Genomic DNA, 25,648 nt, shown 5'->3' with positions numbered 1-25,648 from the left:
AGAATTGGGACCCGTTGGAAAATGCAATAATTGTATCTTGCCAAGGATTCGGTTCCTCTAGCTAACAGTCATCCGGTACACATGTTTACAGACAGACTCAAACTGAGAGATTTGACGGCCTTTTTCCCCTTCAGTTTGATTTAAAACCTGAACATGTGCCAGCAAAACACATCCCCTGGTGGTTGCGTGATAGGAACATGGCTGTATGAAAGCCGTTTCTCCTCTGGCCTTCTGTCACAGCATCTTCCTCAGAACTAAATTAAATAAAAGTAGACCTCTTCTCATGACCTCAACAACAACACGTTTGTGAACGCTACCTGTGAAATCTCTGCAACTCTCGCCACAACACCAGCTACCAGCTGGATGTGAACAGCTGCTCTTCAGAGATCAGTGGCCATCTGCATAGACGTGCTGTTCATCCCGAGATGAGAAGGGGAGAGGAAACAGAAAAAGCTGAACAACGATCGTACTTCTAGAATAATACCGGCCGCCGGTTCGAATAAAGGTCAACAGAGATACGCTTCCGCATCAGAGCCAATTTTAAAAACTAACCCCCCACCCCCAGCTGTACATGGCCAACTACCCCACTCTTCCCAGCTGTCCTGGTCGCTGCTCCACCCCCTCTGCCGATCCGGGGAGGGCTGCAGACTACCACATGCATCCTCCCATACACGTGGAGTCGCCAGCCGCTTCTTTACACCTGGCAGTGAGGAGTTTCCCCAGGGGGACGTAGCGCGTGGGAGGATCACGCTATTCCCCCCAGTTTCCCCTCCCCCCCAAGCAGGCGCCCTGACTGACCAGAGGAGGCACTAGCGCAGCGACCAGGACACACACCCACATCCGGCTTCCCACCCACAGACACAGCCAATTAATAATAACAAATCAATCTTATATAGCACTTTTCTAACACTCAAAGTTGCTTTACAATAAACGGGGTGAAACAAGACGACACATAAACATAGCACAGACTCACAGCGGTGGATGGGAAGGGGAGGGGGGTTACGAAAGGGCGAAGCGGCAGCCACCCACAACGCCAGCAGTACTCTCCCACTTAAACAGATACGAAAACAATTGCAACTGCATCCGTAGGGACGCCCGACCAAGCCGGAGGTAACACGGGGATTCGAACCAGCGATCCCCGTGTTGGTAGGCAACGGAATAGACCGCTACGCCATCCGGACGCTAAAAACTAACTTTGTTGCTAATCCTCACCCGTATTTTTAATATTTTCAGTAATTTCAAAACCAAACATTTAGATCCCAAATGGCCAGGTGACATGTTGTCCTCCCCGTTCCCAGTCCAGTCCCAGACCCTCTAATGATGGAGCCGAGTAGAGCTTCACCTTAGTCTCTATAGGCATCACAAAGCATCTTCCTGCTTGCTGAAGTCACATGACCCCAGTGTTGTAGTCGAGTCACTAAACCTCGAGTCTGAGTCGAGTCTCGAGTCCCCAAAGAAGAGTCCGAGTCGAGTCCGAGTCAAGTCCCCATTACCTGAGTCCGAGTCATCAAGGTTGAGTCTGAGTCAAGTTCCAACAGGATTTGCATGAGAGTATGCATGTGAATCCGCACGTAGGTGGAACACACATGCCTATCCTTGCATGAAATTAAATAATGTTACAGTATTAATATAGCTATCAATATCTCATGCCAAATTATTAGGGCCCATTACACAAAACTAACAAAAACAGTCTTTATCAATTAACAAGTCCCAGTCCGAAAGCAGACAACGCTCAAGTCCGAGTCCGAGTCATCAGTGCTCAAGTCCAAGTCGAATCACGAGACTCGGACTCGAGTACTACAGCACTGCATGACCCCCTTGTTTGGATGTGAATAATATTTGTAACTGGACGTTATATGGGCATGACGGGAACAACGTTTACATTCAGCAAACACAAGTCACAAAATTAAATAAGCATCTTAAAAATCTTGAATTCCTGCTTGTTTGCTTGTTTTGCTTTTTTAAGCCCGGCCACCCCAAGAAGAAATGACAGGGATCTGTCAAGTGCTAAAATCATGTCGGTGACGGGTGGGCCGGACCTGGGATTACAGAGCACGCCGTTGAGAATATTATTTTAAGAAACGCTCTGCCTTCGGTGTTTGACACTGACCCAGATTCCCCAGCCGGGGCTGCAGGAAAACGCTATATAATTTACAGGTCCTGGACCCAGGCCACGCGTGCTTTTCCCCCCCCATCTGAAGGGTTCAAGGGGAGAAAAAAAAAAAGGTCCGTCACATAAAACCCAACGACTATACAGGCGCAAACATGCATGAAAAGACAAAAGTGAACACGGGTAGAGTTGGACCCACCAAACAGCTGTCACTATTAGGGTAGTATAATTTCACAAAGGAGGTTAAAACGGGTCAGCATATGCATAATAAACAGTTATGAAGCAGCACAATCTAAAACGACACGAGGTCCGTGTGGGCAGAAACGCATATTGTTCGGGCTGCTGCAAGATAAGAAAAGCGTCCATTCTACCTCGGAAGCGGCCGTGTGAGAACACTGTGCCGTCTCTCTGGGCAAACAAATTATATTAGACCCCATTATGTGGCGTAATAGAGTGTAAATCCCCCAGAGATGGATACGGCCCTGCCGCAGCCAGCCAAGTCACAACATCACAGCCTGTTGGCAATCACGGAGATTAAGGCTCTTCCCAAAAGGGTCAGCGGCCCAGCGTGGGGCTTTGCCAAAAGAACAGGCCGGGACGCGGTTTTACTGGACTAGAGAACCCACCGTAGGCTGGGCCGCTGACCGACACAGAGGAAGAATGGGCCAAGTCCGAGACAAAATGTAGATTGACTTATAAAAAAAAAAAACTTGCAGCAGCTCAACAGAGGGGTAATTCATCGTGAGGGATGTGGGAAGTTGCCCTTTCCTGCTGACTGCTTGATATTATTATTGGTAGGCTGCAGTTCACTGATGTGATGAAAGAGCTGACCCCCCCCCCCAGACATGTGGCTAGTGTGCAGGGGTTGTAGGATTTCTCAGCTAAGCATTAGAGCGACGGCGGGGTGGGGGGGTGCAATACAGTGGGGTGTGTCAGCCGAAGTGAGGGCAAACGCTAACACCGCCCACTCCAAGATCCATTTTGGGGTTTGTGAAATAGACAGATGCATTAGATATTTTTGGGGCAATACAGACGCTCCTAATTCCAGGCCACCGGCCTGTCACACAGGAGGAACCCTCTAAACATGGCCTTTCTCTATAAACTCCCCTCATTACAAAAACATTTTGAAAAGGTTCTTCCCCTGTTACGGAGAATAAGGTGTCATTATTTGCCATTATGGCAAGCGTGGACATGTGCAAAGGACCCGGACGTTTAGGAGGCCATAGATCTGCCCACAGACAAAACGAGGACTACAGAACGAAGGGGCACTCAGTCAGCACACAGAGAAAGTCAGCTGGTAGGATTCAGTGATGTCAGGATTTACAGTTCCTGAGAACAACCGGTTATGGAAGTCTGCCCTTGGCCGCCTCAAAGCCAACTGTCCCTTCCTTACAGCTCTAGTCCAAGCACAGCAGCCATTCCAGCATCAACATGAATGTTGTGAACTCGCCTCCATAGGAGCCTTAGGAGAAACATGCTCTTAACCCCCCACCCCCCCATGAAAAATAGTGACGAAGCATGTCAACTAACACGTTATAGATGTTAAATGTTAATATGCACTAGGTGTTAAGGTTCCAACAGCCATTATTTGCCATATGGGCTAAATCCCAACTGGGACGACAGACTCCATCACCAGCGGGAATAACTGATGATGAGCCGTCTTCAAAGCTGTTGGGAGGACAAGAGGCAGCAGTGCAGGGGGCGTCCAGGCGGTCTATTCCGTTGCCTACCAACACGGGGATCGCTGGTTCGAATCCCCATGTTACCTCCGGCTGGGTCGGGTGCCCCTACAGACACAATTGGCCGCGTCTGCGGGTGGGAAGCCGGATGTGGGTATGTGTCCTGGTCGCTGCACTAGAGCCTCCCCTGGTCGGTCGGGGACGCCTGTTTGGGGGGGAGGGGGAACTGGGGGGGGGGATAGTGTGATCCTCCGACACACTACGTCCCCCTGGTGAAACTCCTCACTGTCAGGTGAAAAGAAGCGGCTGGCGACCCCGCATGTATCAGAGGAGGCATGTGGTAGTCTGCAGCCTTCCCCGGATCGGCAGAGGGGGGGGGGGGGGGAGCAGCGACAGGGACGGCTGCAAGAGTGGGGTACAAAAAAAACAAAACAAAAGCAACAGGGCAGCTCTAGTAAGGTGAGGAAGAGGAGTGCCAAGTGCGTTTTCATCAGCCTCAGTAGCTACCCAAAAAAATGTGTATATATAAAAAAAAAAAAACAGTGGGAGGCCCTGCCAAGAAAAAGGAGTAGCAAGTAAACAGTAAAAGGCTCCCCGTCCTTACTGTAATGTAGACCACTAATAACAGCAGCTCTCGGATGACGCCATCTCTCCAATGATCAACAAAACACACAAAGTGTAAACCTTTTCAGGAGCTATACACAAACTCCAAAACATGATGAATGGTAGCTTTTAACACAGGTCGACCGGGGGGGGGGGGTTAAAGAGCAGTAGATGATTTGCCTGGTGTCGATGAAGAAGAGAAGAAGGGAAGGCTAAAGAAGAAGAGTTTTGAAAGGCTTGAGACATGGATTGTACACAATCCAAATCACATCTCAGTGGTCCTGAGCAGGGTGAGTAGAGGCCAGGCGAGCCATAAGCATGTCCAGAGCTGCAATCTTGCCAAATTCTTATACCCAACAGCGTTCCATGTTTCTCTAGGACGGCAAACTCATCTGCAGGCCAATCGGTTAACAAGGAATCCACCCATGTCACTTCACCCAACATGCAACTCGTCACACTTCGATATAAAGTGTCAGCTGATGATCTCCGGGTTCAGACGCGGATAGGAGGACTAGGTTATGGAGACGTCCATACAAGTCCACGCAGCCATCATGCCATGTGTCAGTGTTGGAGGGTGGTGCAGTGTGTTTTTGTGGGTGTCTTTAAAATGGCACACATGGGGTTGGTTCTTCAATGAGGGTGGGGCAGCATAATGCCATAGCTTATCTGAACATTGCGAGAGTTGGGAGCAGTCCAACGCCAGTATCGGGTGCCAATACTGACATAATTCCCTCATCGGATATTGGACTGCCGTTACCGATCCACGCTGTACCAGGGCTCCAGACTGCAGCCTCTTTCTGAGAGTGTGAATTACACTGGCGAATCTGTCAATCCATGTAGTCGTTACCGTGGTAAAAGTTAAGGGGTCTAAACCCCCCCCTTTTTCTCCCTAATTGTATCCGGCCAATTACCTCACTTTTCCGAGCCGCCCCGGTCACTGCTCCACCCCTTCTGCTGATCTGGGGAGGGGGCTGCAGACTACCACATACCTCCTCAGATACATGTGGAGTCCACCAGCCGCTTCTTTTCACCTGACGGTGAGGAGTTTCGCCAGGGGGACGTAACGCGAGGGAGGATCACGCTACAGTTGTTAACCCAGGCCTTGACCGATCCGGTATGGAGCCTCGGCCGATCCGGTGTGGTCTTGTCAATCCGCCTAGTGATTTGGCAAAATTTTACGGCGGATGCGCTTCTGGCACAACCACTAACCCCACGGACAGGACGCAGGTACAGCGCTGGCTGGCATCCCAGTATTCATGGACTTGTGCCCGTGCCTGCTCGGGACAGCAGAGTAAAAATGTGTGTAGAACCAGTCTTGGCCTCTCGTTGACCCATCATGGGACATTTGCCACAAAATAGATGAATTTTTTAGATGTTTACTCCTCAGGACAGCGGAGTAAACATCTAAAATGAAATAATGTATTTTGTGAAATTGGGCAAATGTCCGGTAACAGGTCAAAGAGGGGCCAAGACTGGTTCCACACACACACACACACACACACACACACACACACACATGTGCCAAGCAACTGCAGAAAGAACTGGTGTCTGCATGGGCCTCCAGCCTCCATGTGCAGCACCGGGTGGAGCTCATGTTGTGGTAAAGCGAGAGGGCAACACTGTTAGAAAGGTATTCCCGGTGGCCGTTGCACTCTGTATGAAGATGCTCAACTGTCCTACAAGACTGGAAATTTGGGACCGTCCACGTTAGGCTTGGTTTCAACCGGCTGAACAGAGAAAACAGTCGCCCTGAGCTGCATCAAAAGTATTAATACTCCAGCTCCCCAGCAAGAAAAAGTCATCGGGTTACAACAAAGCCAATGGGTGGACAACCGGTGAGATACTGAAAATGTTCACTTTACTGAACATAGTCAACAGACATACTAACATATGGCATGCATTAACATCCCAATTGGGCATTTATCTTGACAGAATATAGAGTTTAAAAACCGGCCGTCATTTTGACCGCCAATGGTCGTTTTAGGTAGGAAGAAAATCCCGGTCGTTCTAGGCTCCCATTAAATCCTGTAAATCTTTTTAGGTAGTCCGTGTCATCTTTATGATTCCAACTCTCGAGTAATGAAGGGGGCACACAACTAAATACAAAACACACCAGATTACTGCAAGGCCACAATCACGAGCACAATTGACCCTCACCGATCAATTCAGCACCGCTTTAGAGGGCCCTGATTGCTTTCAATGAGCTGCACGTGTGTGCACCTGTCCATCTCTATTGGCTCACACATGGTAAACACAAGTAACACACCCCCCACTACATTAAGCTTAGGGCAGACATGTGCAAACACCATCTATTATCACCATGGCATCGGCCGAGGTCTTTCTTTGCTCAACAGCACCAGGACATTAGACTCTCGGCCTGACTGCTGTAATCAGGGAAACTCAAACTGGTGCAGAGCTTAAAAAAGGGAAGAAAAAAAAAGGCCACTGGAGACTCCCATTTCTAAATTGCTGATATACACTGAGAAAAAAAGCTTGTTCGGTTTACAACAAATCTCCCTTCAGTCAACTGTCACTATCTTCCTATATGGCACCTTGGCCCTGCTGCAGCATCCAGTCAGCTGCCATCATTGTTTGATCAGCATAATGAGACACCCCCCCCACTAGCAGATAGGCTACTTTACATAATGGAGATAGTACGTATTACATATGATCTGAAGTCACAGACTGCAAGTGGAAGTACACACACACAATAACAGGATCCAGCCTGTCCAATGGGAGTTCAGACTCGATGGCAGTGTTTGGATCTACTCTACTGTTCAAAATGGAGCCAAGCCTAATTTGTCAAACTCAGAGCACAGTTTCAAAAACGTCTCCAGACGGAGTTCTGATATATTTCCTGGTGCCCGTTTCAAGTTCAGTCGTGATCCAGAGTGTCAGCATCGTCAGCAGTTCAACATATTGGGGAGAGGAGTGGTTTTTAATAGAGGACAGAGTCACTGCATGGCAACAAGTCGGGGTCAAATACACAAGGACCAGCCAATAGACTCAAGTCATGAAAGACCTGGAATCGCTTGGTTTAAAATAAATGCAAGCCTTATTTAAATCTTGTTCACATATTTACCACGTACGTCTCCTTCTCCTTTTACCAATCCCGAGTTAAAATCGGGTGCCTGACTGAACAAAACATAAAATCAGACTCCAGGCAGTAAAGTTTAATTCAGGAACTAACAAAAGGATGCATTAATGGTGCAGATGTGGGGTATTTATTCCGGTAAGGCGCGTTAAGACATCTTAAGACAGCTTGTGGAAGTAACGCGTTACATTCCGTGTAACGCGTTACTGGAGCTCATCACAGACGAGACGAACCACTGGAACGACATTTCTTTGTTTTTGCGCAACTTCCAAGAAAGTAGTCAGAAAACAAATCAATTAAAGCCGACGCCTGAAAACGGTTCATACTCTTCTCGCCCCCCGAGGGTGAATAATGTCTTCTCCCCGGGTTAAACGGCACCAACGTGACTCCCTTTCAGACCCACGCAGCGCGGATCGACACACACTGTTCGGCGTCCGGCTCCAAATCACGGCGCACAGATGTTGGCAATCAACAATCACAGGTCGTGTTTCACGTGGCTGAAAGCGATTCTACACGCAGACCCGGGTCCAACTTTCTACATCCTAGAAGCATTTTCATTTCTGGGACAAAAAGTCCCCAACACCACCACCCCCTCCCCTCTCTCTCTCTCTTTGCACAAAGTGAAGACGAATGAATGGAGTTGGGTGGGAAAGCGCCGTGCATGCGTCCGAAAGTTTGAGTCTTGCGGGGGGGGGGGGGTCACGCACGACAAAGTAAAGGAGCAATCCACAACAGACGAGAACTTTTTTCAATTACTTGGAAAAAAAATATACCTCCAAAATGTTAGGATAGAGTACTTGCCTCTTTGTTATAAGCGTTGTTCCCCTCGTAATAATCCTCTCTACAAACAATGTAGAAATCCCAGGGGGGGGGGTGCTTCTTTTTTTCGGGTTTAGAGACTCTTGAACCCCTTCCCCGCTTGATACTTTCACTTTAGTCTGTGCTGGGTGAGTCTGGACGTGCCTACCATCCGCCTCTCTGGACCTTGCATGGAGTAACTGGCTCCGGGCTGGGAGTTGGTTCCACAAGCGCAGGGAGTGGCTGAAGAAGAGGCGTCTGGTCCCCTAATCACCTCCTGCCAGTCAGGGAGGGGGATGGGGGGGAGGGGAGGGGAGGGGAGGGGAGGGGAGGGGAGGGAGGCGAACATATGCACTGATGCTGCAAACTCACCCACCTGACAGCACAACACCTCCCTCCTGCGTCATGTTTGCAGATAGCAACGACGAAATCGGTGCCAAGCCATCGCTGGCTGCGGGTGGGTTTTACGCCGTGTACCGCTAGTAAATAAATATAGATTACGATGAGCCAATCTGATCCCTGAAGCAGCTTCACAAGGGGCCGAAACTTTGTTGCCTCTTTAGTTGGAGAGGGTGGGAGGGGGTTAAAACTGAAAATGGGGGGGGGGGTAAAACTGAAAATGCTTTTGGTGGTATTTTGTCTGCATTAACACGTAAGGGAAAAAAATCAGCTATATCATCTGAAATAAATCCTATTGGTCGACATTAGTTCGTCCTTTCCCTGGAAAATATTTTGAATCAGCTTATCGCCTGTTTATACACAACGCCCCCGCCCCCGCACACACACACACACACACACACACGCAAGTGCCGTGATCCGAATCGGGCCGACGTCGCGCATGCGCCGTTGAGATCGCCACAGTCCTTCCCTGGGAATTTAGCTTGTCGGTGGCGTTCCCCACTTGTGTCGCGTTCACTTTGTGTTTCGTCGACTGTTTTTAGCCATAAATAGGATTTCGGTAAGTTGTTCGCGTGGTTTGTAATTCGGCGAGGCGTCAGTTGGCTGGAACAGGGTTGGGTTGTTTTTTTGGTAAATCACTGCTTTGTTTGGGAATATTCGGTGGTGGTGGTGGGGGGGTGGGGCTGTACCTTAGCGGCGCACCGACATCCGGGTTGGCCCTGCACGCTTCGCGAGGACGCGATGTGCTGTACTTGGGTTTGACACACCGGGGCAAAGCCTCCCATCCTGCAGCGCTGCCGTCGAGGCGTCTCATCCGATTGTTATGATTCGGACATTTTTTTTTAATTATTTGTGTAGTTAAAATGCAACCACATCCTAAATAGACTTCAGCAAAATATTACCAGGAGATGTATTTCTACCCGCTTGCATGTGCAGAAAATACCAGGTTGTAAGAGTCTAGCTGAGGTTCGTCGTTGAACTGCTTGGTAATGCATGATAACGTACCACCACTAGATTTCAAATCCCTCAGCCTCAAATACTGGAGACCTTATTGCGTAACCCTCCCCCCCCAAATAACAAACCTTCATGTAATTTAATCCAGAAACTGTCATTTTGGTTTATTTCCACACCCTGTTGTGACTTGTATCATGGATCTGTGTAGTTATGCAGCTTGAGATTGCCTTGTCCTGTTTAAATTGGTGTTTCATATTGGCTGTGTGGTAGGCTAGGCCAGACATGTGCAAACACCGTTTACCAACAGTTATGAAACTGGTTGACACCTCACCAGGATTATTTAGAGCCTTGATAGTTTATCATAAAATTGAGGTATTGTCAGAATCAATGTTGAGGACATTGTCATCTATGGGGATCTGGAGTGCTGTGTTTGTGCCACAAAAAAAATGATGGAGTGATTGCTTTTGTTTGACCCCAGCCCTCTTTCCTCTGTTTATCATCCAGGGTGTCTTTTTATGAGTAATCAAAGGCAACAGAAGCCTACGCTAACAGGCCAGCGGTTCAAAACGAGAAAAAGAGGTGAGCGAGTTCGTCCTTATTACCGGTGCCAACATTGCTCTCTTCTTATGGCAACACGGAAGCCCTACAGACCAGTCACACCTCTCAGTCTTATTCCAAATAAGAAAGAACAATACGCAGGATTTGACCATGTGCACTCAATAACGCCAAAAATATATGTTTGCAATTTGATCTTTTATTAGCTTGATTTGACTTGGATATAGTCTTGGTGATGAGGTTCATTTGGACATGGGAAGCTGAAGACTAATCACACAATTACTTTTTTATAACCTAAGGCTTGTAGGGTGCAATGCAGTGGCTATATGTCTGGAAATTACATGAAATGCTTCTGCCGAATGTTAGGGATCTTTGCATTTCAGAGCTTTCTTTAGGTTGTCATTACACTATTTCAGTGTCTGAGAGTTAAACTGGAGGTGGGGACCTTAACTACTGTAAATCTCTGACCTCCCAATAGATGAAAAGGAGAGATTTGACCCTACACACTTCCAGGAGAGCATCGTACAAGGTCTGAACCAAACTGGCACTGATTTGGAGGCTGTTGCAAAGTTCCTCGATGCCTCTGGTGCCAAGCTCGACTACCGCCGCTATGCTGAGACACTCTTCGACATTTTGGTGGCTGGCGGGATGCTGGGTAAATGGCAGCTCTTTTCGATTTGGCCACTCCAGTTATATGTAATTGATTTAGAGGTATATTTGAAGTGAAATTTCAACTGTGATCATGGGTGTTTTGGTGATGCAGCTAAATCCAAAGAGCAGTTTAGCACCATTGGCATCGCCAAGTGAGTACAAATGAATACCCTCAGTGTTAAAAAGTTGGTTTCATTCAACGATTACCAACAGACCAATTAGATAAATTTTCTTTTGGATACGCTTGGCAAGAAGTGCTATATAAATAAAGTTAATTTTCCTTATAATTCATATTTTAGAACAATCAAAAAGCTTGGCTGAAAAGTATAATAATAGTTTCTATGATGGTTCTGAAACAAGTTCTATTAGGGTGAAGCAAGCTATGAAATGCCTAAACTGAGCCTACGTCTATCAACATGAAAACAACACAACAAATTATTCATAACATAAAGTGGCAGGAAAATTATTTTTTTCCCCACATTTTTTACAGAACATAAAATAGGAAAATAGTTAGTGAAGGTACCAAGCCATTTTCTGACATTTTCCTTGTAAGCAATCAGTTGGGTCCAATTAGAGAAATGGGACAGCACTGACGATTTGTTGCGGTAAGACAAAAGATTTGGAAAGCAATTTTCTTTTTTCAGCTCCTGGAGGTACCTTGTCTGATGACTTGACCCGCACAGAATTTTGTCTTTTCAAAGCGCAAGAAGACATGGAAACCATGCAGGCATATGCACAGGTGAGCATGCAATTCTCACTAATCTTGAGCATCCCTTGTTATTACAGCATCTTCAAACTCGTAGTTGAAGCAGGGTCTTCCAAGTTACAGACAAAGTTGGGTTTTTTAAGTACTATATGTCAGAAGCAAGGAAAAAATAAATCTTGTCTCCTTTTTCTCAGGTTTTCAACAAGCTCATCAGGCGTTACAAGTACTTGGAGAAAGGGTTTGAGGAGGAGATTAAAAAGGTTAGTGTGTCAACCAGGTCCTCTCAAGGAGCACTTAAACAGGGCACCTGCTCAGTTATATGAAATTGGACTCAGTTCAGGCTAAGTATACGTGATAATTGGGTTTATTTCTTCTGTTTTCTCCTTTGTAGCTGCTGTTGTTTCTCAAAGGCTTCACTGAATCGGAGCGCAACAAGCTGGCCATGCTGACTGGTATTCTGCTGGCCAATGGCAATATCTCTGCCTCCATTCTGATCAGCCTGTTCAATGAGAACCTAGTCAAAGAAGGTACCTAGTTCTCTGCCTTACAAAAAAGGTGGATTCCCTTGTTAAAAATGAACAGAACCAAAGGAGAAAACACTTTGGCATTGAAGCTTTTATTTGCAGTTTCAGGAGCCAGTGCCAAGAAGTCGTAAGGCACATGTTTGGTATTTGTTGTGGAGATAAAACTCGACAGTTATTTGTAAAGCATTGCATCATTCAGCTTAACACACAAGGTAGTATTAAGCCTTTGAAGGTGACCTCAATCCTGCATCCATGTTTCTTTTTGTGTATTCACACATAAACCACTGTTTTTTTGGTTACTTTGACCTCTGGGAATGTCACAGATGGGAGAAAAATCTGATCAGCAGATAGCTCCAGAACTGTAACTTGTCAAAGATTTGTGAATCCAATATAGCCAAGTTAGAGGGCACGTTTAAAGGCTTTAACATCCAATTCATTTTTCACTTTTTTCAAGATTGCTATATTCTAAAAAGTATTTAAGAAATTGCAATTATCTGCCAGCTACTATCTAAGGAATTAAGGATGATTTTGAGACATTTTTTTTAACATGCTAATTTTAGGACATTTTTAGCCCCGTGCCTGGTCATAATATTTGTAATTTCATGCGCAACTACAATGCTCTTCTGTTTTCAGTTCAAAATTCAACGATTAACTCTCCATGCATAATAATACAGTAAAACAAGAAACATTCCCAAGAGCTTTAGCTCTATCGATCATATTATGCCTCTAAATACCATGCAAGCAATATACAGTGCATCCGGAAAGTATTCACACCCCTTCACTTTCCCCACATTTTGTTATGTTACAGCCTTATTCCAAAATGGATTAAATTCCTTTTTTTCCTCATCAATCTACACACAATACCCGATAATGACAAAGTGAAAAAGGTTTTGCAGAAATGTTTGCAAATTTACTGAAATATTGCATGTACATAAGTATTCACACCCTTTGCTATGACACTCAGAATTGAGCTCAGGTTCATCCTGTTTCCACTGATCATCCTTGAGATGTTTACATCTTGATTGGAGTCCATCTGTAGTAAATTCAATTGATTGAACATGATTTGGAAAGGCACACACCTGTCTATATATAAGGTCCCACTGTTGACAGTGCATGTCAGAGCAGAAACCAAGCCATGAAGTCAAAGGAATTGTCTGTGGACCTCTGAGACAGGATTGTATCGAGGCACAGATCTAGGGAAGGGTACAAAAAAATTTCTACAGCTTTGAAGGTCCCGAAGAGCACAGTGGTCTCCATCATTTGTAAATGGAAGAAGTTTGGATCCACCAGGACTCTTCCTGGAGCTGGCCGCCCAGCCAAACTGAGCAATCGGGGGAGAAGGGCCTTGGTCAGGGAGGTGACCAAGAACCCGATGGTCACTCTGACAGAGCTCCAGCGTTCCTCTGTGGAGATGGGAAAACCTTCCAGAAGGACAACCATCTCTGCAGCACTCCACCAATCAGGCCTTTATGGTAGAGTGGCCAGACGGAAGCCTCTACTCAGTAAAAGGCACATGACAGCCCGCTTGGAGTTTGCCAGAAAGCACCTAAAGGACTCTCAGACCATGAGAAACAAGATTCTCTGGTCTGATGAAACCAAGATTGAACTCTTTGGCCTGAATGCTAAATGTCACGTCTGGAGGAAACCAGGCACCTCTCATCACCTTGCTAATACCATCGCTACAGTGAAGCATGGTGGTGGCAGCATCATGCTGTGGGGATGTTCTTCAGCGGCAGGAACTGGGAGACTAGTCAGGATCGAGGGAACGACGAATGGAGCAAAGTACAGAGAGATCCTTGATGAAAACCTGCTCCAGATTCCTTAGGACCTCAGACTGGGGTGAAGGTTTACCGTTCAACATGACAACGACCCTAAGCACACAGCCAAGACAAAAAGGAGTGGCTTCAGGACAAGTCTGTGAATGTCCTTTAGTGGCCCAGCCAGAGCCCAGACTTGAACCCCACTGAACATCTCTGGAAAGACCTGAAAATAGCTGTGCAGCGACGCTCCCCATCTAACCTTACAGAGCTCGAGAGGATCTGCAGAGAAGAATGGGAGAAATACCCCAAATATAGGTGTGCCAAGCTTGTAGCTTCATACCCAAGAAGACTTGAGGCTGTAATCGCTGCCAAGGGTGCGTCAACCAAGTACTGAGTAAAGGGTGTGAGTACTTATGTACATGCAATATTTCAGTTTTTTTATTTTTAATAAATTTGCAAAAATGTCTACAAAACCTTTTTCGCTTTGTCATTATGGGGTATTGTATGTAGATTGATGAGAAAAAAAGGAATTTAATCCATTTTGGAATAAGGCTGTAACATAACAAAATGTGGGGAAAGTGAAGGTGTATGAATACTTTCCGGATGCACTGTATATTTCATCAGTTATTTCCATAATTAATGGTTTTCAGAAACATTAAATAAAAAGCTGGGGCACATCAAGTAGAGGATGTTGTCAAAGTTAGATTTTCTAAATCTCTCAGATAAATTTGTGTTTGCTCGACATCAGTGAAACATTGTTTATTTGAAGCTTATCATACCTCTCAAGTGGATTAAATGATAAATGTGTTGGGTATTACGTGCTTGCTACGAAACAATCTCTAGTCCCTTCACGGAAACTACTCACCGAATATTCTCCCAACACATCGCTGGCAACGGCTGGGCAAAGTACTTTGAAAAATTATTTAGTGTCCGAATGTAAATAGTATCTTGTTTAGTTACAATACTCAAAAAGAGTAACATGTCCCAATTACTTTTAGAATATCTCAAAAGGCACATTTTAAACAGTTGCGCTATGTCATGAATATTATTTGTTGGTTTCTTATTCTTTAGTTACTGATATCTTCCACGTCATTATCTCAATATGTGTGTTGACCATCTGCCAATTACCGCTGTGCTCTACTGACATTTGGCGCACGCAGGAGGAAATGTGCACGTGCTGATTTAAAAATAATTCATAGTTTGTTTAAAAGACTGTCATTACTTTTAATTAGGAGCAGCGTTGGCGCCAGGGCGTAAAGTTTCACCATGGGGGGCTTTTTAGTTGACTTCGCCTCAACTATTAGTATTATTATTGTGTTGCTTGACTGAGGTATAAGTTTTGACCAGGAAGTGACACACACACACACACACACACACACACACACACGTGCATTACATAAACTACAGTGCACAGTGTAAATCTGTTGCTGAGATATTTTCCACGTGTTTTATCATTGCTGAGTTGCAGACTACAGCGACAACTAAGACAATTTCCCCCGATTCCGTTTTAAAAATTAGCTTTTCAATTTTTACTCGTGTTCACCCACCAACAAAACATGACCATATCGCCCCACCCTTAACCCAGACGCTGATTAGGAGGGAGTTATTCTCCTCGAAATCTTTAAAGTAACTGTAATCTGAATGTAGGTGTTTCAGAATATAAAAAGAGTGTATACAGCTACTTTTTTATGTATTCTGAATGCAGAATATTGCCTTACAGCCATGGCTGGTTTGTGACTCATGGTGGTTCTGCCCACAACTATGATTTCACTCGTTCCTCCCTCAGCTCATCTCCACTCACACTGTTTACATCTGACTGGCTTCTCTATCTTTGTGGGACTGTTGTGTTTGGCTCATATGCCATCCTCACAGTGCGCCACTATCTTGCAGAGCTAGACAGCTAGCGAACAACCGAGCATCCTGCAATAAAGACCAAGGCATTACTTTTCTTTATTTTACTGAAGCAATGATTTTGTTGTAAAACCGAAAATACAAACAGAAAAAAAAACCCACATATCATACATGACTTACAGCATAACAGAATTCCATTAAACCGAGGATTTACATCCTAACCAGCTTATGCTAACATACTAAACAGCACGTGCAAACGTTTAATGTAGCTTATTAGCAAAGATAAACCCAAATAAATAAAAAAAAAGATTAGCCCAATTAAAAATAAAAAAAATCAGTAAATTAATTAATTAAAAAATATTAGCTCAATGACTGCTGGGATAGGCTCTGGCATCCTCACAACCCTGAGAGCAGGATAAGTGGTTTAGATGATGGATGGATGGACGGCTGGATGGATGGATGGATTAGCAAAGACCCCAGATTAACATCAACATTCTTTCCAGTGTTTTATCTGGTTCTTTAGTTCTAGGTATGGTTCACAATTACCATGTAACAACGCATAAATATGTTACTCACACACGAATAGTCTCCAAGGCTCTGCATGTAAGGACTTTTTTTTTAACCACAAAGCACAATCACGTTGGCCAACTCGCTATGAACTGAAAATAAACTGAATGCCTCTCACTAATATGTGCAACAGCACCACAAATCACCTGCATGTGGCAGTATAATAACAGAAATCTCAACACAAAATTACTATTTAACAGAAAAGGCATCACGCTCCCCGCCTGACACAATTAGTTTGTGTCACTATCTACTTTTCAACACATTACTGTATATCAATGACAGTTTTCTAGAGGGATTTAGGAAGAATTACAATTTCTGTCACTGGTCTCAGAAAGGTTTTAACTGTTCCTTGTTTGCTTACTCTCACTTCTACCTTACAGACCCTTGAGTCCTTGCCTGGAAACATGTTCACAATGAGTCCCACAGGCCATTCATTTCTGTGTACTTCATTGTCTTTCATCAAGACAACGTCCCCAACCTTCACGCTGAGCCTCACATCCATCTACTTCCTGCGACCTTGCAGAGAAGACAGGTACTCTGTATGCCAACATTTCCAAAAGGTATCTGCAAGAGCTTGGACTTGCTTTCATTGCTTTCTGTGAAGAGCTGATGTGTCAGCTTCTCCAGAGGGCACTGTCAAAGGATCCACCTTTTGCAGCAGGAGCATTGCTGGGGTAAAGACTGTAGGGTTGTCTGGATCTGTAGAAACTGGCAGTAGGGGTCTTGCATTCATTATCACCATGACTTCAGCCATGAGAGTGCTCAAAACCTTGTGGGTAAAACAGGTAGGTTTTGATATCAACAACATTGCATCTAGGATACCCCTGGCTACTCCTATTAGTCTCCCCCATGACCCACCATATCCGATGAATGCGGTGGGTTAAACAGCCAGGTGCAGCCTCTCTTCTGCAGATAAGTTTGGAATGATGTGTCACTGGTATCAATGTTCAATTCCCTGCATGCTCCAAAAAAGTTGGTTCCTCTGTCAGAGTGCAGGGTTTTAGCAGGCCCACAGCTAGAGAAGAACCTCCTCACCGCATTGATCAGACTGGATGTAGACATGGCTTCAATGAGCAGTATGTAGACAGCCCGTGTGGACATACATGTGCAGATCACTGCCAAGTGTTTGGTCTCTGCACTGCCTCCTCTTGTGCGCCGTGTTATTACTATCCACGGGCCAAAGACATCAAGTCCAACATTTGTGAACGGAGGTTTCTGACACCATTAAGTGTCCTATAAACTTGCGGCATATTACAGATTTGTGTAGGACACTAGATACAAGACTCCCTCCATAATGTGACGTCTCTGGTGTGCCACATGCTCATGATAAAATCTCACAAGAAGGGTAGAGACGTGGTGATGGCATGGGAGATAAGAGGGTGTTTTTCCTCTCTTGATATGCTTGCCAAGACTAAGCGACCCCCCTATCCTGAGTTATCCGTTCTCATCCATAATGGGGTTGAGCTTTTTTACTGGGCTTTGCTTTGGGATCATCTACCGTCTTACAATTCATCTGTATTCTTGTTTGAAAACTTCCTGCTGTACAGATCCAATGATCAAGTTTTTGCCTTTGGCCATTTCTGTGGTGCTACACAGCTCTCTGAAACGTTGTCATCCCTTGTGGCCTGCATAGTCTGGACCTTGAAAGGATGTGGCAATATGAATGAGTCTGGCCATAGTGTGACTAAGTGTCCTCTAGCTTGAAAAACACAAGAAGCGATGAGAGCCTAGTTGCACCTCAAAACTCTTGAGTCTTTATGGCTGTGATATCAGGACGGATCTCTTCATCTCTCTCTGGATCTACAAGAGTAGAGGTGTTTGTTTCAGGAGACACATCCATACTGGTGCGTTGTAGGCAAGGTGAGCCCGAGAGCCAGCTTGTTTGTTGAAGGAGGCTTGCTTTTGTGAACCTGGTGGCATGATCTGCAGGCTTCCTCTCAGTTGAGATACTGATCAGGATGTGTAGCTCTTCGGATATGAGACACTCTGTTGGATACATATAAGTGTAGAACCTTATGTTGGTGTTATGTATATAGCCCAAAACTATTCTGCTGTCCGTATAAAACTTCACTTCATCCCTATTGACATCCATCTCATCTTTTAGCAACTCGTATAGCTCAGTGGCCAACACAACAGCACATAACTCAAGCCACAGAACTGTATGTGCAGGTTTTGGTGCTAATTTGGACTTTCCCAATATAAATCTGACATGATGCTGTCCTTCAAGGTCACAGGCTCTAAGGTAGACCACAGCTCCTATTGCCATCATAGAAGCATCTGAAAAGATGCATAGCTCTTTTCTCAGTTTGGATGACAATGATACTGAAAGGCAACACCTCTAAACTTAAGATGCTCAAGAGCCTCCAGTGATTCCTTCCAGAGATTCCACTCTTTCTTTTCTTCAGGGAGTGGTTCGTGTCAGTCACTTCGTTCAGATGAGAGCTCTCTAACTATTGCCCTGCCCTGAATGGTTATGGGTTCCACAAATCCTAACGGGTCATAGAGACTGTTAACTGTGGACAGGATACCTCTACATGTATATGGCTTTCATTCACGTGATACCTGAAAGGTGAAACTGTCTGTCTCTATATCCCAAGAGAGTCCCAAGCTCCACTGGGCTGGCAGAGGGTCCACACCAAGATTCAGATCCTTCAGGTTCTTCGCCCTATCCTCTGCTGGAAAGGCTCGCATCACTTCTTCACTGTTGGAAGCCACCTTGTGCAAGTGTAGGTTAGATTCCGCCAACATCTGCTTGATTCATCTCAAGATGTCAACACCAGCAACCTAACGTCTGAACCGTGGTCACGCTCACCTTCCTGTGCCGCTCTTCTCATACAATATATGGCCACAGCGGGTGAGAGGCTGTTTCCGAAGACATGAACTTTCATTCTGTACTCTATCACCTTCTTGTCCATATCATTGGCCTCGTACCACAGGAAGCAGAGATAGTCTCGATGCTGTTCTTGTACTACAAAGTAGTAGTCTACTGTGAATGCTATTAGTTTTCTCCTAAAACGCAGTAGGACCCCCCAGTAGCGTGTTATTTAAGTCAAATCAAGTCAAGTCTGGCCCACTGAGTAGTGCATCGTTCAGACACTCCCTCACATTTAGCACTAGAGTCAAACACAACACGTATTTGATCTTGTTTTTGCGGATGGCATACACCGAACATTGGCACCAGTGCTGTTTGCTGTCATCTAGGGGTGGGGCAGGTTCAGCGTGGTCGTTATCAATCATCTTTTGAATGAACTCTATAAAGTGGCATTTCATTTCAGGTCTTCCCCCTAACATCTTTTGAAGGGGGCAGAGCCGCTTCACTGATTGCTCCTTGTTGCTGGGCAAACATCATTTTGGAGATCAAAATGGCAGAGGCGCTACCCAGCTATTCCCCACATCTTCTTTCTCCAAGACAGTGTATATATAAGACATATAGTGTATTTCTTTCTCTTTTTTTTCCTTTTTAACCACAAAGCACATTCATGTTTGCCGACTCGCTATGAACGTAAACGAAACTGAATGCCTTTCACTAATGTGTGCAACAGCACCACAAATCGCCCGCAGGTGGCAGTATAATAACAGAAACCTCAACACAAAATTACTATTTAACAGAAATCTAAGGCTGCAGTGTATTTATTTTATTATTTATTTTATTTACTATTTCTGTAGTATTGTTCTACTACCTGCAGTTCTCGTCATTTGTACTGATATGCCCTGTGATGGCCTGGCGGCCTGTCCACGGTGTCTCCCTGCTTGCCACCCAAAGACTGCTGGGATAGGCTCCAGCATCCCCGCAACCCTGAGAGCAGGATAAGCGGTTTGGATAATGGATGGATGGATGGAGAAAAGGCATCACAGCTCATGTTTACTACTTGCTTGGAAATTGTTTAAGGCGAGTTTTGTTACTTCCAACTGCCTTTCAGTGGATGGCTTTTTTTTTTTTTTTAAGATTGGTGCAAAAGACAGAAATGGCAACACCTGACAAAGTAACAGACTAGAAAAACAAGGACCGCAATCTATGCCAGTAAAGTAAAAAAACAAAAAAACAAGGCGACAGCAATGATGACAAAAGTGGAATAAATGGAGGTTTTATAAAGTACAAGGTATTGGAACACATGACACTTGGCAGGGTGGCATTTAACAAGGCAGAAAAGGGCAAGGCGGGACAGACATGGAAAGATAAGACAAGGTGGAGGTAAAGAACAGGAAATAATCAGAGACATTGTAAGATGCTGCGCATTGCATTTGTCTTATAATGTGTGCTGTGTACTTTTGGAGAGGGGAAGGTATGTAAATGAGTCGAATGAGCTGCAGAGTCTTTGCAGAATTAGCTCTGTAGGACATGTAAAAAAGGGGACCGGGTGGTCTGGAAGGATCTGATGTTATTTAAGGTTGCTGTGAGTCTCTCTAATGTTGAGTGTTTGGTTAACCAGTTGAGCCGGTAGTGCTATCTCTCCAGTTGCACAATATGATATATTTGGCTGTGGATAATGCTACCATTGTGAAAGGTTTAACTTGTTTTGGTATTTGGAGTGAAAGTAAGTCTCCTCATAAAAAATATAGAGGGGGATATCAGCTAGCCTGCTCAGGACCTCTGACCAGAAGCATGGCCCCTGTGCAAGCCTTTTGTTTTTTTTCCCTCTGTTACACATACTATAGGCTGTTATCCACAGAAAAAAAAAACTAGTTTCTGTAAACATACAGATGCATTTTTATGCTATATTGTCTGAATAGAATGTCAAAGTGCTGACATTAAAATGGTTTTTAGAGGAAGGAGGCAAATGGATGCAAGATGGTGAAGTGAATATGGGCTCTCGAGCTGTTGCACTTATTCGATTCGCATGCATTTTTTTCTGTAGATTACATACCGATTACAAACTACATGGAAACCGTATCGAGTCTTTCTTCTTTTTTTTTTACTTGGTTTTCAATTTCAACAATGTATACAACCAAATTCACAATTTTGCCTGCTGGTTTTTCCATTTTTTTCAGCTGTACCTATATGGCTTACAGATAATTTAACAAAAGCAAATAAATTTAAAAAAAACCCTGCAGCTTGAAGTGTTGGTTGTAATGGAGGTATAAATTAAAGACATGAATAATTACAAAAAGCAAAGGAGGGGTCGGGGTCGGAGGGGAGTTGTGTACGAATGTGTGTAGTGGTATGGGTGCGTGTATATGCATAAAGGGATAAGGTGAATCGGGAAGATGGAGATGCATGTATGATACAAAACGTGTACGAGACTTTAAAACGCTTCACTGTCTCAATATAGCCACGGCCGGGCTCCACCTTTTAATAACTATATCTTCCTGAAGTCTCAGATTGATATAGTTCCCATACTTCCTCAGTTCATAAATTGTATGTTGCAAAACTTCACAAAAGATCCAAAGACGGCATTACTGGGATTGATGCCGGAAGGGATTGATGGAAGAGCTGAAAAATATCTTTTACAAATATTACTAACAGCAGCAATTAAATGCATCACAATTAAGTGGTTAAAACCTGAACACCCCCCCCCCAACATATAGAATCTTTTTGAATCTACATGAATTTCATGCGACGTCATTTCAGACCTGTTTTAACCTGTACTGGTATCGGGTTGGCACATGGCACCTTTGTCAGGTCTTTATTGCTTTCTAGGTAGTGAACCAGGTATCGCATGTCAAATGACATCCCAGAGTTTTGTTTGCTGCTGTCACTGTTAGGCCAGTCATCAATTCTCTGGCAGTACATTACATTACAATTACACTTCAATTACGTTAAAATTGCAATTACAATTTTTATTACAATGGTAAATTACAAATACAAATTACGATTAGAATACATTAGCATCTGCTGACTCATTTTAATGTATTTGCTCAGGTGTTTCGGCAGCCTTCGCTGTAAAACTCTTCAAATCATGGCTGAACGAGAGGGACATCAACTCTGTTGCTGCCACTCTCAGGAAGGTTGGCATGGACAACAGACTCATGGTAAGAATATGGCATTTGATCAAACTGGAAACCAGTAAAACGGTTAAGGCCGTGGTGTCAGACTACGTGCTGTGGAAAATCGTGGATATACTGGTTTTCATTCCATTCAAACGCTACACAAGATGGTCATACTAACCTCACCCCCCCTAGCTGAAACTGTGCTCATGGGTAAAATCACATAGTGTAATGTGTGGGTGCAGTGTATGTACACATGGCTTTCCATCGCATATGACTTGGCACCTCTGGATTAAGGCAAATCATTTGCTTCTAATGAGTTGACTATTGACACTGCTCCTTTGGGGATAAACTGTATTATACAATTATGTTCAAGAAGCAGTCTGTCTGCTTATTAAGAGTGGTTTTGATTACGTAATATTGCATTAATGGAGTAAATGAAAATGATTTGCATCAGCACAATGAAGCCTTAAGCTAAAGTGAATTACCCCTAATCAGGGTAATTCACCACACAGGTGGTCAGTAATGCAACGCTGTTTAAATATCAGGGAATCGCCGCCTCTGTTCAATTTTGCCAAACTCTTAATGTGTTTCAGGAGTTGTTCCCCTCCAACAAGCGGAGCTGCGAGCACTTCTCAAAATACTTCACAGATGCAGGACTCAAGGAGTTGTCTGACTTCGCCAGGAACCAGCAATCCATCGGGGCTCGCAAGGAGCTCCTTCTGGAGCTCCAGGAGCAGATGTCACGTGACGAGCCACTCAAAGAGGTGAGCTGCGACGAGAGGACACCTTCATCAAATCACTCTATATAACACTTGAGCTCGCTTTCTTCTTAACCTCGGCTCCCATCTGTTTCCAGAGTCATTGAGTAAATGGTGATTTATTGATTGATTTGGCTCGACTTTGAACGTGTTGTCCGTTACTGCAAACCTCTTGTATCCCACTATGGTTGACATATGCCATGTTTCAGTGAGTTTTTGATAAGCAGTAAGCTTGTGCATATGTGGGAGATCAGTTAGCCTGCTTTGCCAGGGATATGCGCTGTGTCTGGACCCCACAGATCATCTCCTATGGCCGTGAGGAAATGAAAAAGAGCAACATCTCTGAGCAGACGATGATTGGAATAATCTGGTCCAGCATAATGAGCTCCATGGAGTGGAACAAAAAGGAGGAGCTGGTCACAGAGCAAGCAATCAAACACTTAAAGGTAAGACCCCTCTTTATTTTGCCCTACTTTTCACCTTGGACTTCTGCCGCCGCTTAATTCAGGCCATCAAATTGAGACACTTGACGGGGGCGGGAGGTGGGGGATAAGAATCTTTCAAATTGTATCTGGAAAATATCCTGGAGGGTTGTTCTCCACTTTACCGCATCGAAATCTATTTGACCATAGTGACATTGCCGTGAAAGTCTCAGCGATTCCCTTCTCTCCAAGTTTCTTATCGACACTTTTATTTCGGTGTCACAAAGTGTTCGACTCCAGCGCCAGCATCTGCCAACTTACACGTTGCTTATCATTGTTTTGTCCTGTACGTTTTCAGCAATACAGCCCTCTGCTGAATGCCTTTACCTCCCAAGGCCTGTCTGAACTTACTCTCCTTCTGAAGATCCAAGAGTACTGCTATGACAACATCCACTTCATGAAGGCCTTCCAGAAGATTGTGGTGCTGCTCTACAAAGGTGTGTGTGTGTGCGTGTGCACAATATTTTCAGGGTTTTTTTTTTATTATATATGTATATATCCTCAAAAGGAACTCGGTAAACTGTCATTCTCATGTGGTATTTGGAGAAAATTGTTTATTTGATGGGGAGAAAGGGAGTGGGCATAAGTGAGGAGTGCCAGATGGCTCGGCATTTTAGCCAAAATTTAGTCTTTATTGATGTCCTCAACCTGCTGGGCGACATTTGTTCTTCAAGCACCTGTGAATGCATCTGTGCTGTTGGCATTGGTTTGAATAACTTTTTTTTTCTTTTTGCGACAGCGAACGTCATTAGCGAGGAAGCGATTCTTAAGTGGTACAGCGAAGCACACGTTGCCAAAGGAAAAAGTGTTTTCCTTGAACAGATGAAAACGTTTGTTGAATGGCTCAAGAACGCAGAGGAAGGTAAGCTCGTAGGCATTGACTTTGGTGCTAGTCGGGGAGCCAGTTTTTTTTTCCTTTTGAGATGCTGGCTTGGTTTGAGTGTGCTTATGACAAATGGATAACGTGTACTTGATGATTTCGCTGTACTATTGCTCTCAAGCTACTCTTCCTGCCAAATCTCTTATTCTTTATCCAAACACATTCTGAGTTTTTAATCACTCTGATGGCGACGTTCAACGAAGCCTACATGTATGTGTGAGGCTTACAAATATCTTGTGCTTTCCAGAGTCCGAGTCTGAGGAGGAAGACGCTGACTGACAGCCTCAAGCAAACCACCACTCATGTCCTTTTCTAAAAAACAAGTCTTTTTATAGATGAGCATAAAGGAGGAATTGTAGAATGTATTACTACAGAAGTCCTTGTCTTTTTTTTTTTTAGTCTTTTTTCTGTTTTGCCTCCCTTTTCATTCCATCATGATGTGTAGTCGAACTCTACTGCAAGGGCTCCTACATTTTGTTCATGTGTTGTCTAGCTGAGCTTTGACTGTTGCTCACTTCCTCCTGGGATGAAAGACACAGTGGTGAATCTGATGTCAAAAATAAATTCTTTGAAAATACGATTCCTTTTCGAGTTATTCAGTTAACTATCACTGTTTTTTTTTCTTTTTTGATATTGTTAGAGGTCAACTTGATGAATTGTGTTGCTATGACATGTTGGACTTCGAAGAAGCCACTGTTTTCTTAAGCCTAAGTTATATTTCTGCCAATTACGTGACAACTCTATCGATGCCATGTTTTACCTCCTATCTCCATCACTTGATGGAGCTTGGCCAGTTCACAGCAAAGGTGCTGCAGGCAATGCCCCTCAGAATGAGTTGTAATTACTCAACATTTTCTGTAACACGCAATGTTACTTTCTTGATTTCCCCCCCCTCATTACCCCAGAGTTTGACTTTTTGAAATAAAATGAAATCAGTAGTTTTCATCACTGGTGTATTGTCATAACTATTTTACCTGGGCACATTTAGTCATTGAAATGACCGCTACAGCTAACTGCATGTTATCCAGAATGGGAAAGCTGTTTTTGTAGGTGGCCAGACAATATCTGTCTTCTCAATCTTCCGCTTTCAGCTCCATCTAATCAAGTAATCAGGGAAGACGGGCTGCTATGTATCATGGAACCTGTATAACGACAATTACATCCAGTGCACGTCCATCCCACTCTAAATAGTAATTATAGCTCAGTCAAGCATGTAGAAATGAGACTAAGATTGTGATTCAAGATGTTTAGAAAACAGGTCATCTGCACTTGCTCTGACTAGCATTTAAAAGGCAGAAATTGCATCTAAATGATGATGGTAATTCTCAGTGTTTTGAGTGGGTAGTGGG

General features: G+C 44.4%; 2 protein-coding genes across 4 annotated transcripts in view; one reads left to right on the top strand and one right to left on the bottom strand.

The window, feature by feature from the left end:
* The window catches only part of myo1b (myosin IB), an 86,992-nt gene extending 78,489 nt beyond the window's left edge, over window positions 1-8,503 (bottom strand). For all 3 annotated transcript variants that reach the window (XM_056288844.1, XM_056288845.1, XM_056288846.1), the window contains exon 1: window positions 8,288-8,503. The gene's annotated coding sequence lies outside the window, so the exon portion shown is untranslated. The remainder of the gene's footprint in view (window positions 1-8,287) is intronic.
* Window positions 8,504-9,152: 649 nt separating this feature from the next.
* On the top strand, window positions 9,153-25,238 carry LOC130120609 (eIF5-mimic protein 2-A-like). The gene is made up of 12 exons (XM_056289251.1): window positions 9,153-9,242; window positions 10,142-10,216; window positions 10,671-10,847; window positions 11,488-11,582; window positions 11,744-11,809; window positions 11,941-12,076; window positions 22,112-22,221; window positions 22,773-22,943; window positions 23,237-23,383; window positions 23,718-23,856; window positions 24,159-24,281; window positions 24,547-25,238. The coding sequence occupies exons 2-12, from the start codon at window positions 10,153-10,155 to the stop codon at window positions 24,576-24,578; spliced, it is 1,260 nt and encodes a 419-aa protein (XP_056145226.1). The 5' UTR covers window positions 9,153-9,242; window positions 10,142-10,152; the 3' UTR covers window positions 24,579-25,238.
* Window positions 25,239-25,648: the final 410 nt, after the last annotated feature.

The sequence above is a fragment of the Lampris incognitus genome, chromosome 11 (assembly GCF_029633865.1).
Source record: "Lampris incognitus isolate fLamInc1 chromosome 11, fLamInc1.hap2, whole genome shotgun sequence".
In the NCBI taxonomy this organism is placed as follows: domain Eukaryota; kingdom Metazoa; phylum Chordata; class Actinopteri; order Lampriformes; family Lampridae; genus Lampris; species Lampris incognitus.
The sequence above is the reverse complement of the archived record's forward strand: the minus strand, read 5'-3'. Positions and strand labels throughout refer to the sequence as shown.